This window comes from Marmota monax, unplaced genomic scaffold (genome assembly GCF_021218885.2).
Source record: "Marmota monax isolate L192 unplaced genomic scaffold, Marmota_monax_Labrador192_F-V1.1 WCK01_AAM20220418_F8-fsc00145, whole genome shotgun sequence".
Classification (NCBI taxonomy): domain Eukaryota; kingdom Metazoa; phylum Chordata; class Mammalia; order Rodentia; family Sciuridae; genus Marmota; species Marmota monax.
Window position 1 is genome coordinate 4,525,758 of NW_026695201.1, and position 15,468 is coordinate 4,541,225.

At 45.1% G+C, this 15,468-nt stretch overlaps 2 protein-coding genes across 2 annotated transcripts; both read left to right on the forward strand.

The window, feature by feature from the left end:
• The first annotated feature begins 872 nt into the window (after positions 1-872).
• On the forward strand, positions 873-11,537 carry Ndufs2 (NADH:ubiquinone oxidoreductase core subunit S2). Its single transcript, XM_046428860.2, has 14 exons — positions 873-1,029; positions 1,641-1,747; positions 3,921-4,111; positions 6,950-7,070; positions 7,270-7,382; positions 7,867-7,941; positions 8,122-8,199; positions 8,336-8,421; positions 8,637-8,756; positions 9,773-9,902; positions 10,572-10,667; positions 10,840-10,923; positions 11,067-11,124; positions 11,298-11,537. The coding sequence occupies exons 1-14, from the start codon at positions 935-937 to the stop codon at positions 11,333-11,335; spliced, it is 1,392 nt and encodes a 463-aa protein (XP_046284816.1). The 5' UTR covers positions 873-934; the 3' UTR covers positions 11,336-11,537.
• Positions 11,538-12,037: 500 nt separating this feature from the next.
• On the forward strand, positions 12,038-15,277 carry Fcer1g (Fc epsilon receptor Ig). The gene is made up of 5 exons (XM_046428861.2): positions 12,038-12,190; positions 14,064-14,155; positions 14,308-14,343; positions 14,751-14,771; positions 14,912-15,277. Exons 1-5 carry the CDS (start codon positions 12,142-12,144, stop codon positions 14,972-14,974), a joined length of 261 nt encoding a protein of 86 aa, XP_046284817.1. The 5' UTR covers positions 12,038-12,141; the 3' UTR covers positions 14,975-15,277.
• The last annotated feature ends 191 nt before the right edge of the window (positions 15,278-15,468 follow it).

The following is a 15,468-nucleotide window of genomic DNA, read 5'->3' on the forward strand; positions in this document are numbered from 1 at the left end:
GGAACTGGACTTGAAGGCAGAGGAAGAGACAGGAACCAGACTTCAAGATGGGAAAACTCTGTCCATACAGAATCGGGATCAGAGTCCTGGTGCGATTACATTTCTATGCTTTTGGCCTCTACCAAGGCTTGAGGCAAAGAAAGACATGCAGGGAAAAAGAGACTGACAGAATGGAAGTGGAGTATGAGACATCTATAGGGGAGCTTTATGGGTCTGTGATTCTGTAGGTTCAGAATGCCTACAAGATATCTGGTCACCCATGGAGGATCTTCCCTCCCCCATCTGGGATGAGGTGGCTCCTACCCACCCGGGCATCCCCCTCCACCAATGCTGGTGGCCTTGGCGTCCTACTCTTCTTTGTTTTTGTTTTGGTTTGGCGGGAGCTCTCAGACCTACCCAGACGCACTTGGGCCACCATCCCTATCCTCATTTGGGACATCTGGAAATTAGCTGGCTTTCCCTGTTAGAAATCTTTAGCATTCCGTGAGAGGGAGGTTATTGGCAAAGCCTGGGGCTACCCCAGGAGGGCAGGACCACACCAGGGTGGAAGGGAGATTAGGAACACCCACATGAAAGTGAGCCAGGGACGGAGCAAGTGGACATTTTCCCAGGTACACGCAGACCGGCTTTGCCAGAAAAGGCGAAGTGCAACTTTGCCCCTGCTACAGCGGCAAGTTCCCTTAGCTCACGCCGGGAAAAGCCAACCAGGAGCCGTGGGAGAAACCGCCCTAAGTAAAGATGGCGGCATTCACTGTTATTTAAGTGCAAGTGAAGCTAAGTCGCAAAACCCGGATGTTGTCAGGTTCGTAGCAGACGGCGTTGCCAGCTTCCCAGATGGTGGATCTATTGAGCTAATAGACGAGAAGCCCACAAGGAGGCGCGCAGGAATCACTTCCGCCCGGTTCTCCTTCCAGCAGTCTGCACCCAGGGTAAGATGGCGGCGCTGAGGGCCCTATGCAGCCTCCGGGGTGTCGGGACCCAGGCGCTGCGGCCCGGGGCTGGGATCCGTCTGTCGATTCAGCCCAGCAGGTGAGATCGAGGGCAGTCCTCGATATGTTCTCCTCAATGATAGAGTTTCCTAAAGATGAGGACACTCCATGGGCCCAGTGACCCCCCTAGGAAAGAATGACCCAGGCCCGTGGTCCCCTCGCCCAGACCTGATTTTTTCAGGCTCCGAGATGCAATGCAGCCCGCTGTGGCTAAGGAAGGGAACAGGGGCTTGAGCTCGTTGTGCCGGCGGCGAATCAGTGGTGTGGGAGACAACTTGAGTGCACCTCTCCTGTCATACCTAAGCAGAGCCCAGCCAAGGAACCTCACTCCCTCACTCTCCGTTCTCTTTTTCTTTCTCGTCTCCCTCCCCCCACCCTCTTAAGATGACCTTATAGAAACACCTTTCTCACATTCACATGAATGTGATGGAAATATGAAGGAGCCAGGTTCCCCAGTATTTCATGCACAAGGATGATGGGTGGAGTGAACGCAGAAATAAGTCTTAGTAGGAGTGTAACCCCTAAAGTTCTACCTTATTTTGCCAAAGCTATACTATCTCTGTCAGAAATTAGGGCATTATAGAATCGGAAACGGAGGAAGCAAGCATGGGTTCATTCCCTTTGTCTAGAATCTTGTCTTTAACTTCTCAGAGGCGCTCGGCAATGGCAACCAGATGTGGAATGGGCACAGCAGTTTGGGGGAGCTGTCATGTACCCCACCAAGGAAACAGCACACTGGAAGCCTCCACCTTGGAATGGTAAGTACCCAGAACCCACTGTCTCAAACCACAGCCATCCCTGCCCCATGCTGATTGCTAAGCCCTCTGTCTCAGGCAAGTTTTAGCCTCTGCTGTGTTTGCTTCTTTCACCACCCAATTCAGCAAACATATTGATGATAATAACAGGTATTTGCAGGATAGACAAGGAAAAGAAGGACATTCCAGAAGAAAAGAAAGAGTAGGTCCTAGTTATTACCTAAAGGTTCCTACCAAATTTCAATAATTAGTGTTACCTTTTTCCAGGTTTAATACATTTTCCATCTGGACAAGCTAGTTTCCCCACTGGCACTCAAATATAACCTACTTGAATACAAACCATATTTTTTCCCACATCAAAATTAGCTCTTCTTCAATTACCCTAAATACATGTATGAAGACACGAATGGTGTTAACACTACTTTGTGTACAACCAGAGATATGAAAAATTGTGCTCTGTATGTGTAATATGAATTGTAATGCATTTTGCTGTTTTATATATATATAACAAATTAGAATAAATAAAAATAAAAATAATTTTTAAATAATTTTTTAAAATTGGCTCTTGATTTTTTAAAATTTTCTGATCAGTAATACCCTCATTTCTCTTATTTCTTCAGAATTGAAACTTTTTAGTAATCTTTGACTCTTTTTCTCTTTTGGCTTCTATGTTTTTGTTTAGTAAGTCATCCGATTACGTAGATTCTTTCATAATATTCATACCAGGTCATCTCTTTCTTTTAATTTTCATTGCCATCGCTCTTGTTCATATTTATCTTATATTAGACAATTATCTCAGGAGTCAATTTATTGGGTTTCTGCCACTGATGTTGTCCACTCTTTAGCTGGCCTCTGAGTTTAGCCTCTAACTTGAAATCCTTCTGCCTCAGCCTCCCTAGTAGTTGGAATTACAGACATATATCACTATACCCAGCTGTGCAACATTTTGTATGTGTTATTTCACTTAATCCTTCCAACAATGCTGTGAGGGTATTATCCCAAATGTGAGGAAACTGCAGGGAGATTAAAACTGGATCAAGACTGGGTGCAGAGGCGCACACTTATAATCCCAGAGACTCTCGGAGGCTAAGGCAGCAGGATCGCAATTTCAAGACCAGTCTCAGCAATTTAGTGAGGTACTAAGCAACTTAGTGAGACCTGTTGCTGGGTTTCTTTTCAAGACTAAAAGGCTCAGGGGTCACTCCAGGTAAACTGGGCTAACTGGGCTATGCAAAATAACCACACAAGAGACACAAATACCTTTTTCTTTGGGGTCACTGTGATAGCTCCTCTGACCTTAAGGGTCCGAAGGAAGAGAGAGAGAGAGAGAGATGTACTGACCTCTTTTATTGAGGAGAAGCTATTCAAATGAGGCAAGGAGTCAGGTTTCAGGGGGCTGAGTCCATCTTCATGATGTCCACTGTCAGCAGGTTGACTGACATCTAGGTAGACCACACACAAGGCACTTCCGTGGAACATTGTATCCTAAACAGGGCAAGGGGTAATATTACAAAGGAACAGATGAGCGTAGCTCCACCCATGGGGCAGTATAGCTGCATGGCTGCTACCAGACAGCCACATCGCCCAGCAGGGGAGTTAACCCAGTCACGTGCGAGGTTGGTCTCCCACAACCTGTCTCAAAATAAAAAATAAAAAGTGCTGAGGATGTAGTTCAATGGTAGAATGCCCCTGTGTTCAGTCCCTAGTACAAGGGGAAAAAAAAAGATGAAGACATAGAAAAGGGTTATGTAAGTGTGTTCTAGGAGACATAAAATGAGATTCATGGTTTTTTGTTTTGTTTTGTTTTATGTACTAGGGATTTAACCCAGGGGCAGGGGCACTTTACCCTGAGCTACATCCCCAGCCCTTTGTATTTTGAGATAGGCAGGTTGCTTAGGGCCTCTCTGAATTGCTGAAGCTGGCTTTGAACTTGTGATCTTCCTGTCTCAGCCTCCCACCACACCTGGTGAGATTCATGGTCCTTCTCATCGGAAAGTTTAGATCTCCCTTTTTCCTCTTCTGATGGAACTTTCCCTAGTTCTTTTGGTGATTAGTAAATTAACAAGGTATGGAATAGGGAGATGGAAGATCTATAGGGAGAGACTAAGTTCTTGTTGTCTCTTGGAGTTTCCCAAGGGAATTACCATTTATTTCTCAACTATTTGCCACTTCTCAGATGTGGACCCTCCAAAGGACAAAATGGTGTCCAACCTGACCCTGAACTTTGGGCCCCAGCACCCAGCAGCCCATGGAGTCCTGAGACTAGTGATGGAACTGAGTGGCGAGATGGTGCGGAAATGTGATCCTCACATTGGGCTCCTTCATCGAGGCACTGAGAAGCTCATTGAATACAAGACCTATCTGCAGGTGTGAGCGGGGAACAGGGGTCTGTTGATGGGATGTGGGTTTTAGCCTGGCACTTTGTAAGGTTTGCTGCCCCAAAACTTCAGAGAAGGATGGTGTTGAGGAGGGTAGCACATTGAGGTTTTTAGGACAGTCTTGGTTGGGAAGATGGAGGGTAATATTAGAGGATGGAGTCCTTTGGATTTGGTTTATCCAGTAGCAGTGCTTTGGACCCAGAGCCACACTCTTAATTTTTCTATGACTAACTTGGTTCACTCCTTGACCATTAGTACCCTAGTGCCTCAGTTTTCCTGCTCTTATACTAGCGTCAAAGTTAGTGTCCCTAAGGGCAGAGAAAGAGGAGAAAGACGTCAGCCCTCTAGGATTAACAGCTGATTCTTGTATCTTCCAGCTAAGTTTGTTTTTGAAACACTCAGTGAGTCAGAGTGACTGGGAGGGGATTTGTGACAGTTTGCCTGTTTTAGGAGAACCGTGTGACCCAAGTGGTGAAGGTCAGACTTGAAGGAGTTGGATCTGGGAATCTGAAGTTTTTTTCTTACTGTCACGAAGAAAGTTCCTGAAAACATAATGGTGGTGTTGGGGTTAGGATTTAGACTCAGCCCTGTTTTGGGATGAACAGTGACTAGTGCATGATTCCCCCAGAGAATTATAGGCAACAGCAGATTCTGGTTCTGGCATCTATGGGTTAATCCCTGTAGCACTATCCCACATCACAGTGACATCAGGACAAGAACAGGCTGTCCCAACAAGAGATACTTTAGCTCCGCCTCCTTCCTGGAAACTGAAGGTTGTTCAGTAGACAGCTAGGACTTCGTTTTTCTTGGCCTTCTGGGGGAAGGACCATTTCTAGCTGGTGCTCTGTTTTTCTTAAATCTCTTGCTCCCAGATACTCCTAAGACTGATTACCTTTCTCGACTTCAACATCTCAGTTTTCTTTTTTGTACTAGAGATTAAACTCTGGAGCACTCTACCGCTGCACTACATCCCTAGCCCATCTTTTTTTTTTTGAGACAGGGTCTCACTAAATTTGCCAGGTTGTCCTGGAACTTGGAATCTTTCTACCTCAGCCTCCCAAGTATCTGAGATTATAGGCATGTGCCACTGTGCCCTGCTCAGTTTTAAGAGACTTATGAGAAAATAGAGTTAGTAGTCTAGGCCAGTCTTTGGCAGAGGTGTCACTTGGAGCAGAGGATTGTTGAGTGATGTGCTGGTGCCAGCTAATACTGACTAGCAAGAGAGTAAATGGTAAATTTTCGGGGATTTTTGTGAGCCAGTTATTGAACACAGACATTATTAAAAATTAAACTATATAAGGTTGTGATTTTTTAAAAAATTTAATTTTATGACAATACATTAATTAAAAACAGATAAGAAGCAGGGCATGGAGGCACATACCTATAATCCCAGTGGCTCAGGAGGATCGTGAGTTTAAAGCCAGCCTCAGCAATGGCGAGGTGCTAAGCAACTCGGTAAGATTCTGTCTGTAAATAAAATACAAAATAGGGCTAGGGATGTAGTTCAGTGGTTGAGTACCCCTGATTCAATTCCCAGTACCACAAACAAACAAACAGATAAGAAGCCAGGCAAGGTGACTCTTGCCTCTAATCCCAGCAGCTCAGGAGGCTGAAGCAGGAGGATCCTGAGTTCATAGCCAGTCTCAGCAACAGCGACACAATAAGCAATTTAATGAGACTCTGTCTCTAAATAAAATACAAAATAGGGCTGGTGATATGGATCGGTGGTTGAGTACCGTGAGGTCAATCTCTGGTAACCTACCCCCCCAAAAAAAGACAGATAAGAAATACTTAAAACTCTGCATATGTATGGAAACAGTATATTATACCTTATTAATATATATAATTTTTACGTTGTTTTTTTGTCGTGCTGGGGATTGAACCCAGAGCTTTGTACATGTGAGGTAAGCACTCTACAAACTGAGCTATATCTCCAGCCCCAATTTTTATGTTTTTGTATATTAGTTAAAAAATACATTAAACCAGATGTTGTGGTGCACTAAAATCCCAGTGACTCAGGAAGGAGACTAAGGCAGGAGGATTTAAAATTTGAGACTGATCTCATCAACTTAGGCCCTCAGCAACTTAGCAAGACCTTGTTTCAAAATTTAAAAAATGACAAAGAACTGGGAATGCAGCTCTGTGATAAAGCATCCCCAGGTTCAATCCCGATTGCCATAAATAAATAAACAAACAAACAAATAAATAAAATGCATTAAAAATCATAAAGAAGCCCGGCATGGTGGTGCATGCCTCTGATCCCAGTGGCTCAGGAGGTTGAGGCAGGAGGATCACGAGTTCAAAGCCGGCTTCAGTATAAGTGAGGTACTAAGCAATTCAGTGAGACCCTGTCTCTAAATAAAATACAAAATAGGGCTGGGTATGTGGCTCAGTGGTCGAGCACCCCTGAGCTCAACCCCAAGTACCCCCCCCCCAAAAAAAAAAATTAAAAAGCAGGAAATACTCAGAATTTATTATTTATTTATTATTATATTTTACTGGGCTGCCTTTAAGGTACTATTGTGTTTCTGTATTACAAATACTATATATTGGTGTGCTGCTCTTCCCAATGCTGCATTCCATCACATAATGTTGATAGCTTTAAAGTGGGAGTATTTTCACTATGGAATTGACAAAAATGGCAAATTAGGATCCTCCCCTCATGTTGGAGAGCCAGTTTTGAAACATTTACCAGCACACTACTGGCTGTTGGGATATTTCATCCTGCACTGCTGGGACTCCTGTCCACTGGAAGGAAGGCTTCTGGCAGCCAGACTGTGGTTTCCTGGGCTTGTTAGATATGACCTAGATTATTCCCTCTGCCTAGGCTCTTCCATACTTTGACCGACTAGACTACGTGTCCATGATGTGTAATGAACAGGCCTATTCGCTAGCTGTGGAGAAGTTACTAAACATCCAGCCTCCTCCCCGGGCACAGTGGATCCGAGGTATGCTCTGCCACTTATTCTTGCTGCCCATTATGAGCACAGTACCATGCCTTCTCTACCCTACCCCTTCTCCACCTTAGGAACGTTGAATTCAAGGTTGGTATTCATTATTCTGACCCCAGGCTCTGTCCAGACTGTTTTCAGAATGAATCCTTGGCTGCTATATCCTTCTGTTCTTCTTGTCTTTGCCTCTCTCCAGTGCTGTTTGGAGAAATTACACGACTCTTGAACCACATTATGGCTGTAACCACACATGCCCTGGACATTGGAGCCATGACCCCTTTCTTCTGGATGTTTGAAGAAAGGGAGAAGGTATGAGGGAGGCAAGGATAGGAATAGGGGAGGAAGAGTGAAAGTAGAGAGGGCATGAAGGAAACGAGATTAAAAGGAAAAAGAGAACATGGAGAGACTATTTAAAAGAAGAAGGTATATTTACTTGAGTTTTATTCTTAGGAACTCCATATCATGAGGGGTTAGTCAAACATAAAAAGACAGAAGATGGGCTGGGGTTGTGGCTCAGTGGTAGAGTGCTCACCGCACGTGAGGCCCTGGGTTCAATCCTCAGCACCACATTAAAAAATGGATTAAATAAAACGAAGGTATTGTGTCCAACTACAACTAAAAAATAAATAAAAAGGGCAGAAGATGGGGTAGTGGGGGCTGGGAATGGTTTTGGTAGAGCATTTGCCTGGCATGTGTGAGGCCTTAAGTTTCATCCCAGCATTAAAAAAAAAAAAAAAAGGTGGTATAGTGTGTTGGACTTAGAGGTCACTGATTCCCAATGTGTCCTATCAAGATGTTTGAATTCTATGAGCGAGTATCTGGAGCCCGAATGCATGCTGCTTACATCCGCCCAGGAGGAGTGCACCAGGTAAGTGAGTGGGCTTCCCTGCCTCCCAAATCTCCAGTATAGGCCTCTTCCCTCTGTGGCCGCTGGAGGGCAGTGCTGGCTGATGGAAACTAACCCTGTAGCCATGAGGGAGAGTTGCTGAGCTGACTGTCCTTAATGGAGACTGTACTATTTTCATTATTACCTCCATTTGGCTTCTAGGACCTACCCCTTGGGCTTATGGATGATATTTATGAGTTTTCTAAGAACTTCTCTCTTCGGATTGATGAGGTAGAGGAGGTAAGATAGAAGTCAATGGGGAAAAAATCCCCTCTAAAAGAACATGTGGAATTTTAGTTTCCAATTGTAAAGAAATATAGACGAATTTAAATATTGTTATAAAGAGCATTAATGCATCAGTTTTCTTGATTAATAGATGCTGACCAACAACAGGATCTGGCGAAATCGAACTATTGACATTGGGGTTGTGACAGCAGAAGACGCGCTGAACTATGGCTTTAGGTAGGAGAATACTACTTCTCTCCTTAGGGGTTGGGATAGGAGTAGGGAGTTCCAGCACAGTACCTTGGCTTGAAAGAATATTTGGCACCCTCTTTGCCATTTTCTGAGTTTGTATCTCATGCCCAGAATGTCAGGAAGGGAAGGAGGAGACTAAGGAAGAATGTGCCTCCTTTCTTGGTTTGTGGAAAGTGGCCCTTATGCTGTCTATTCTACAGTGGAGTGATGCTTCGGGGCTCAGGCATCCAGTGGGACCTGCGGAAGACTCAGCCCTATGATGTTTATGATCAGGTTGAGTTTGATGTTCCGATTGGTTCTCGAGGAGACTGCTATGATAGGTAAGGACCCAGTCCTTCCTTTCTCAGCTGCTTGTCCAGCTTGTTCCCCTGCTTAACTTGTCTCTTTACTACTTTCTTTTTTACCCTACTTCCAAGTCCCTATAGGAGCTCCTGTGTCAAATTAGGTTGCTTGAGCTGGGGGTGTAATTCAGCGAGAGAGCACTTGCTCAACATATACAAGGTTCTGGGTTCTATCCCAGTACCAAAAACCAAAACCAAAACAAAATCCCCAAACTACATTGCACATACCTGGTATCTTATCTTACCCTTATGCTATCCCTGTCTTAGAGAGAACTAGTTTGGGCTGCATTTTATGGCTGAGAAATCTAAGGCATAAAATTTAGGGATTAGCCTGGGATTATTGTGTTAGTAGTGGTTAAGACTAGAATCTGCCTGATCCTGTGCTCTTTCCACTAGATTCTAAGCTTTAAATTCCACTCCTCTTCACTGACCCTGAGTAAGATTAGAGTAAGACTTGCTACTATTGTTTTTCTGTTTTGTTTTGTTTGCTTGTTTTTCCATTTGATTCTCTCATTTTTTTTCCTTCTTTTTTGTTTCTGAGCTTTGAATCCAAGGACATTTTACCACTGAGCTGTGTCCCAGCTCTCTTTGTTTTTTTATTTTGAGACAGGGTCTCCCTAAGTTGCTTTGGGCCTCAGTAAGTTACAGAGGCTGGCCTCAAATTTACAAGGCTCCAACCTCTCAAGTTGCTGAGATTATAGGCATTTGCCCCTGTGCTTGTCTCCTCCATTCTTTAGTCCCAGAAAGTATTTGAGAGGATAAACAGGGAAATACTACAGGCCATGGTCTGAGAAAATAAAGAGGATTTGGAGAAAGGCTGTAGTAAAATCAAAATACTGCAGGATCTCTATGGGTAACCACTCTAAGCAGAAATGCTGTATTAGGAGAAAAGAGTGAGGACCATTTATTAACTCTCTTGAGGTCAATCAGAAGTTATCTTTCCAGCCCCATATGTGCTCCTCAGCCTTGTTCTGAGTCTGTTTTACTGACTTCAGGTACCTGTGTCGGGTGGAAGAGATGCGCCAGTCCCTTCGCATCATCTTACAGTGTCTAAACAAGATGCCTTCTGGGGAGATCAAGGTTGATGATGCTAAAGTGTCTCCACCTAAGCGAGCAGAGATGAAGGTTGGCTGTAGGGAGAGGATGAGGAGGGTATTGGGAAGGGGTTGGTGGCCAGGGAGGAGTAGCCTTGGATTCAATCCTATTTTTGCTTTTTCAAAGAATTTTCTGTTTTTTGTTTTTTTGTCTTTTTGTTTGTTTGGTACTGGGGGAGGGATTGAACCCAGGAGTGCTCTACCACTGAGCTACTCTCCAGTTCTTTTCATTTTTTATTTTAAAACAAAGGTCTCAGTAAGTTTCTGGGCTGGGGATGTGGCTCAAGCAGTAGCTCGCTCGCCTGGCATGCCTGCGGCCCGGGTTCGATCCTCAGCACCACATACAAACAAAGATGTTGTGTCCGCCGAAAACTAAAAAATAAATGTTAGAATTCTCTCTCTCTCTCTCAAAAATAAATAAATAAATTTAAAAAAAAAAAAAAAAAGGTCTCAGTTTCTGAGGCTGACCTTGTTCTTGTGATCCTCTTGCCTCAGCCTCCTGAGTAGTAGGTGTGCACCACCAGGCCTGGCACATTGTAAAGATTCTGAGCGTCTTGTGGCACTCTTTTATTCTGTGTTCTCTCTGCTTCCGTGTTGGTTTTTAGACTTGAAGAGGACACATTATTTTTTGTGCTGGAGGAAGGCTCAGGAGAAAGAATTTGGGTCTGGTTTACTAATGCTCTGTTTTCCCTCCCTTTAGACTTCCATGGAGTCATTGATTCATCACTTCAAGTTGTATACTGAGGGCTACCAAGTTCCTCCAGGAGCCACGTATACTGCTATTGAGGCTCCTAAGGTGAGGAGAAGAGGGAAGGGGAAAGGCCAAATGTGGGGTGAGTGGCTATAGACAGATATATAACAGAATGCTCTCATCAGCAAGAGGATGTGAGGATGAACAGAGAGATTTTGTTGGCAGGGAAGAATGTTCTTCCTATTAACAGTGGCACCCAACCTTCTTCCTTGCACAGGGCGAGTTTGGGGTATACCTGGTGTCTGATGGCAGTAGCCGCCCTTATCGGTGCAAGATCAAAGCTCCTGGTTTTGCCCACTTGGTAAGAACCAATCCCAGTGATTCGAATGCTAATAAATTAATCCAGAAATTTATTGACCTTGGTTGAGATTTTATGAAATCTCCTTCCATCTCCTCCTACCCTGCAAATCTTTGCTCACACTGTTGCTCTCTCTGTCTCTCCAGGCTGGTTTGGACAAGATGTCTAAGGGACACATGTTGGCAGATGTTGTTGCCATTATAGGTATGAGGCATCCTATTGTGTACTGGAGGTACAAGGGGTGTCGGGCTGTGGTTGGGAAACCAAACACTCCCTGTTCTGCATAGACTGACATGGACTTGAGGCCTCCGTCTCTTGGACTTAGTAATGAGCTTTGGCTCTTTGGTAACACGACTTCTCTCTATCCTCTGACCTAGGTACCCAAGATATTGTGTTTGGAGAAGTAGATCGGTGAGCAGGGGAACAGCATTGACCTGCCTTGTCTATCAGATTCCTCTGTGGAGCCTGTTCCTCATTGAAAATGGGTCTGTGTGTGTGTGCGCGTGTGTGTATGTACGTGTGTGTACACATACACATATATCTGTACAGACTTTCTGTGCATGTACTAAAAAGGAAAAATTATAATAAATTAGCTGCCTTGCAGCCCCTATGCCCAATCTTCTGATATGTCTTTTTGGTATCTTATTGTCTTTCACTTTGTTTTTCTGTTAAATTTAGGTCTCAGCAATTTTTCCTGCTCATCTCCACCCCTCTGCTGACTCTTGCCCTTTCCACTTCTCTATTCCTCATTTCCTCTTTTTCCCTCAGTTCCCTCTGCCTTAACCTCAATGTCCACACAAAATGGTAAGCTCCTTAATCAAGACTGGGTATAAAGTTTCAGGTGGTAAGGGTTAAGAGTATAGAGGGAATCTTGAGGGGCAGTTTATCAAGTCAGTTTATCAAACGTGTGTCTATGAACAGGGGCGGAGTGAAAGGTGGCAGTGTAGATAGCCTTTCCCAAGCTTGAGAGTCCCCTCGTTCCGTGGGCTGAGGTTGGTCATCGAAGGGCTGAATCTTAGAGTCCAGATCCTCTAGCTCCCCTAGTTAGCCCTTCCGGGAGCCGCCCAGTCTCTAGTGCAGGAAGGGGAAGGGGCCAAAATGTGGGGGAAGGCGTGGCAGGAAGGGGGGAACTCTGTGGTCAGGGAACTGTTCGCAGAGCACAGCTGCGCAGTGCTGTCAGCGTCCGATCCCAGCTCTCGGCTCCTCAGCCCCCTGCCCAAGATGATTCCAGCAGTGATCTTGCTCTTACTCCTTTTGGTTGAACAAGCAGGTGAGAGTGTGGTGAGCGTCACTGCGCTGGGCCTCAGTGTGTTAATCAAGAGCATATATGGGAGGGCTCTAGTCAGGGACAGAATGAGGGAGGCCAGTGGTAGGCATGTGGGCACAGGGCTGAGATACAGAGACCCTGAGTCTGGTCCTATCCAGGTCCTATCCAAGGCACTAGTCATGGTTTCTTTGATTTTAGTCCCTTTCCAACCTTATTCCAGACTGACTTCAGGATGGCTTTGAAACTGTCAGTTTGGCAGGAAAAGCAGGTATTTGTTTAGTATGAAGAGCTGGTCTTGTATGAGAGGGCTCCATTTTCCCTGATCAGCATTATTTTTGTGGTATCCTTGGTTTTGTCTAGGGGGAGTTGGTCTGTAGTTAATTATAAATATACAAAACTCCCTTTTAGAGAGCAGAGGCCTGTCTTTGGACTTAGGAGCAAGACAAGGGGTATTCAAGATAAGTAGGCATGATAGCTGTTTCAGCGGATCATCACTACAGCACGAGCTGATAGGAAGGTGGGCCATATGAAATGCCTGTTTCTAGAGACCTGGGCATCAGCGGAGAAACAGAGGCACAAATAACAAGGTTCTAGCTCTAAGACTCTAGTCAATTGAAGAACTCTCACTTTTTGCTTACTTTAGGTTGTCTATGCTATGAGGGTGTCTCTGTTCTGAACAGAGGTTGTGTCAGTTGGGGAGGAAGGAGTTGTTTAACTTTAAGGAAACTGGAGAAATTGAAAGAGAAGGCCCTGAGGAGTCCCACCAACCCAGTTGAGGTAGAGAAAAAGGATTAAGTGAGCCACTTATCTGCTGTCATGGGATGGAGAGGGAGGCCAGAGCTCCAGGGCATAGGAAAAGCTTTGGAGGCAGAAAATACTAGATTTCAGTTCCAGTCTCTTGCTTAACTGTGGCCCTGAATGAGTTACTTAGCTTTTCCGAAAGCCTGGGTTTCGTCATCCGTAAAACGGCAGTGATGTTTCCTTCACAGGGTAGTTTTGAGATTTATGTAATATTGTGCATGTGTTACAGAATAAAAAGTATTTTACTGATGTCAGTACTTGGCCCATATTAGTCAGATGCATCCCATCAGTTCTGATACAGGCTGGGAACAGTCTGGGAAGCCCAGATCCTATGTGATTTTTTTTTTTTTTTAAATCATACAAAACTTCCCCTCTGAGAGGCTCACAGTGAGTAACAGGGCAGAGTAGCAGGAGGAAGAATTCATATTTTGCATTTAATTTGGGATCATTCCCTTGAGCCTGTAGTCATTTCCCCAGCTCCATGTGCAGAGCCAGTGGCAGGCATAGGAAAGTAGATACTTTGTTTTTGGCATATTTAAGCGTCTTGTGGGACAGAAAGCAATGAGGCTGAGGCTGGGAGATGACCAATAATAGAGTAATTGCCTTCCCTCCCTTCCCCAGCTCACATCCTTCCTGTCCAGCTCTCAGCCACAGGTCACAGGACTTAGCGGAGACACTCTTGTGGTTTCTTAAGCTGAAATTTGCCACTGCCTCTCTATCACCCTCCCCGGCTGGGCTGAGGTTTTGGTCTCAGCCCAGTGAATTTAGATCTGTCCTTGAGAATAGATGAAGTGCTCAATGGAACCCAAAGAACCACAGTGCTAAAGAGGGTTGGGGTTAAGGGGAAAGTCTTCAACTCTTAAACCATGTAAGTCCTACTTCAGTAGAACCCTTTTTATTCTATCCCTACTCTCTGGTAAGGGAGAATAGAGAAAAGAAAGAAAAATAGGAGTTCAGAAAGGACCATAGAGTTTCTTTCCTAAAAGGGATCCCCTCTAAGTCTTTCCCTTCTCTCCTCTGAGCACGAGATCCCACCACCGTGTCCCTGACCCCCTGGTACCCTCTATCCCCTCAGAGGCCCTGGGAGAGCCTCAGCTCTGCTATATCCTGGACGCCATCTTGTTCTTATATGGTATTGTCCTCACCCTGCTCTATTGTCGACTCAAGGTAAGGCAAAGTGGGGTGAGGGCTAGAAGGAGAAGTGGGAGGGTGGCAGCGGTGTGGAATGGAGGAAGGGGAACCCAAGGGGTTCTCCCACTTGGAGGGAAGGGGATGGGCCTCTAATTTCCTCTTCACGGATTACCTTTCCTCCACTCCAGATCCAGGTTCGAAAGGCAGCTATAGCCAACTATGAGGTATGGACCTTCCCACATGTGGGTGTTGATAATTTTTCAGACTCTGCCCTTCTAGAGTTAGGGTCTGAGTCCTCTGGGAGAGCATGCATCTCTTGTACTGATCTGCATGCACCTTAGCACCTTACCTTATTTACCCTGCCAGCTGGCCAAGCCACAAGTAAAATGTCTGGCAGGTAACAGGGAAGAATCAAGCACAGGGTGATAATGAATGCATGAGAGTTGTGTGTTATTTGTGTTTGTATCCATGTTGGCAAATGTGTATTCATGTCCCTATCATGTGAATGACCTCCAGCGTTAGGCAGCTAACTCTGACCGTGACCCAGATACTCCCTGGGTGGGAAAGCAGATGCTGAAGAGCCCTCAAAGAGATATGGGTCTGTAATGCCTTGCCCCTTTCCTCTCTGCAGAAATCAGATGGTGTTTACACGGTGAGTGAGCCTAATTGTGCCCCCTCAGAATCAGCAAAAGAGGGTGGGGTTTGGGGTGACCTTGGGGCAAGGTCTGTGGGGTGGGTGGGGCTTCTTGGGTGAGATCAAACCCCTGACCATTCTTTGACTCCCACCTTCAGGGCCTGAGCACCCGGAACCAGGAGACATATGAGACTCTGAAGTATGAGAAACCACCCCAATAGCTTTAGATATCCTTGGTCACATCTTTCTGTGGCTTTCAGTTCACCTCCCAGCCCTTATGGTCAGCATTGTATATGCCTCCACACTCTTAATGCCAACTGACCTTATCCCTATAATGATGCCAGGCCTCATGTTAATGTACACCAGGGATTTCTCCTCCCACTTAAAGACTTATGCTCAGATGCTCTTCAATGTGTTTATTTTCTAGTCTCACTCCCTTGCCCAACCATTCTTCCCTTCCCCCCTCCCCAACTCTTGTTAAACAATGGGAAGGGAGATCCTTAATAAAGCTGCCACAGACTGTACTCTATCTGTTCATTCATTTATCTTATATTTATTCAGCCTCTACTAGGCACTAGGCAGGATACTGAAGATGCAGTTTTGAGTAAGGCAAACTCAGTTCTTGACCTCACAGAACTCACAGTTTAATGAACTTTAAAAGCTACTTTGCTCAAACAAGGAATGAATGCTGATTATAGCTGGGGGAGGGATGAGA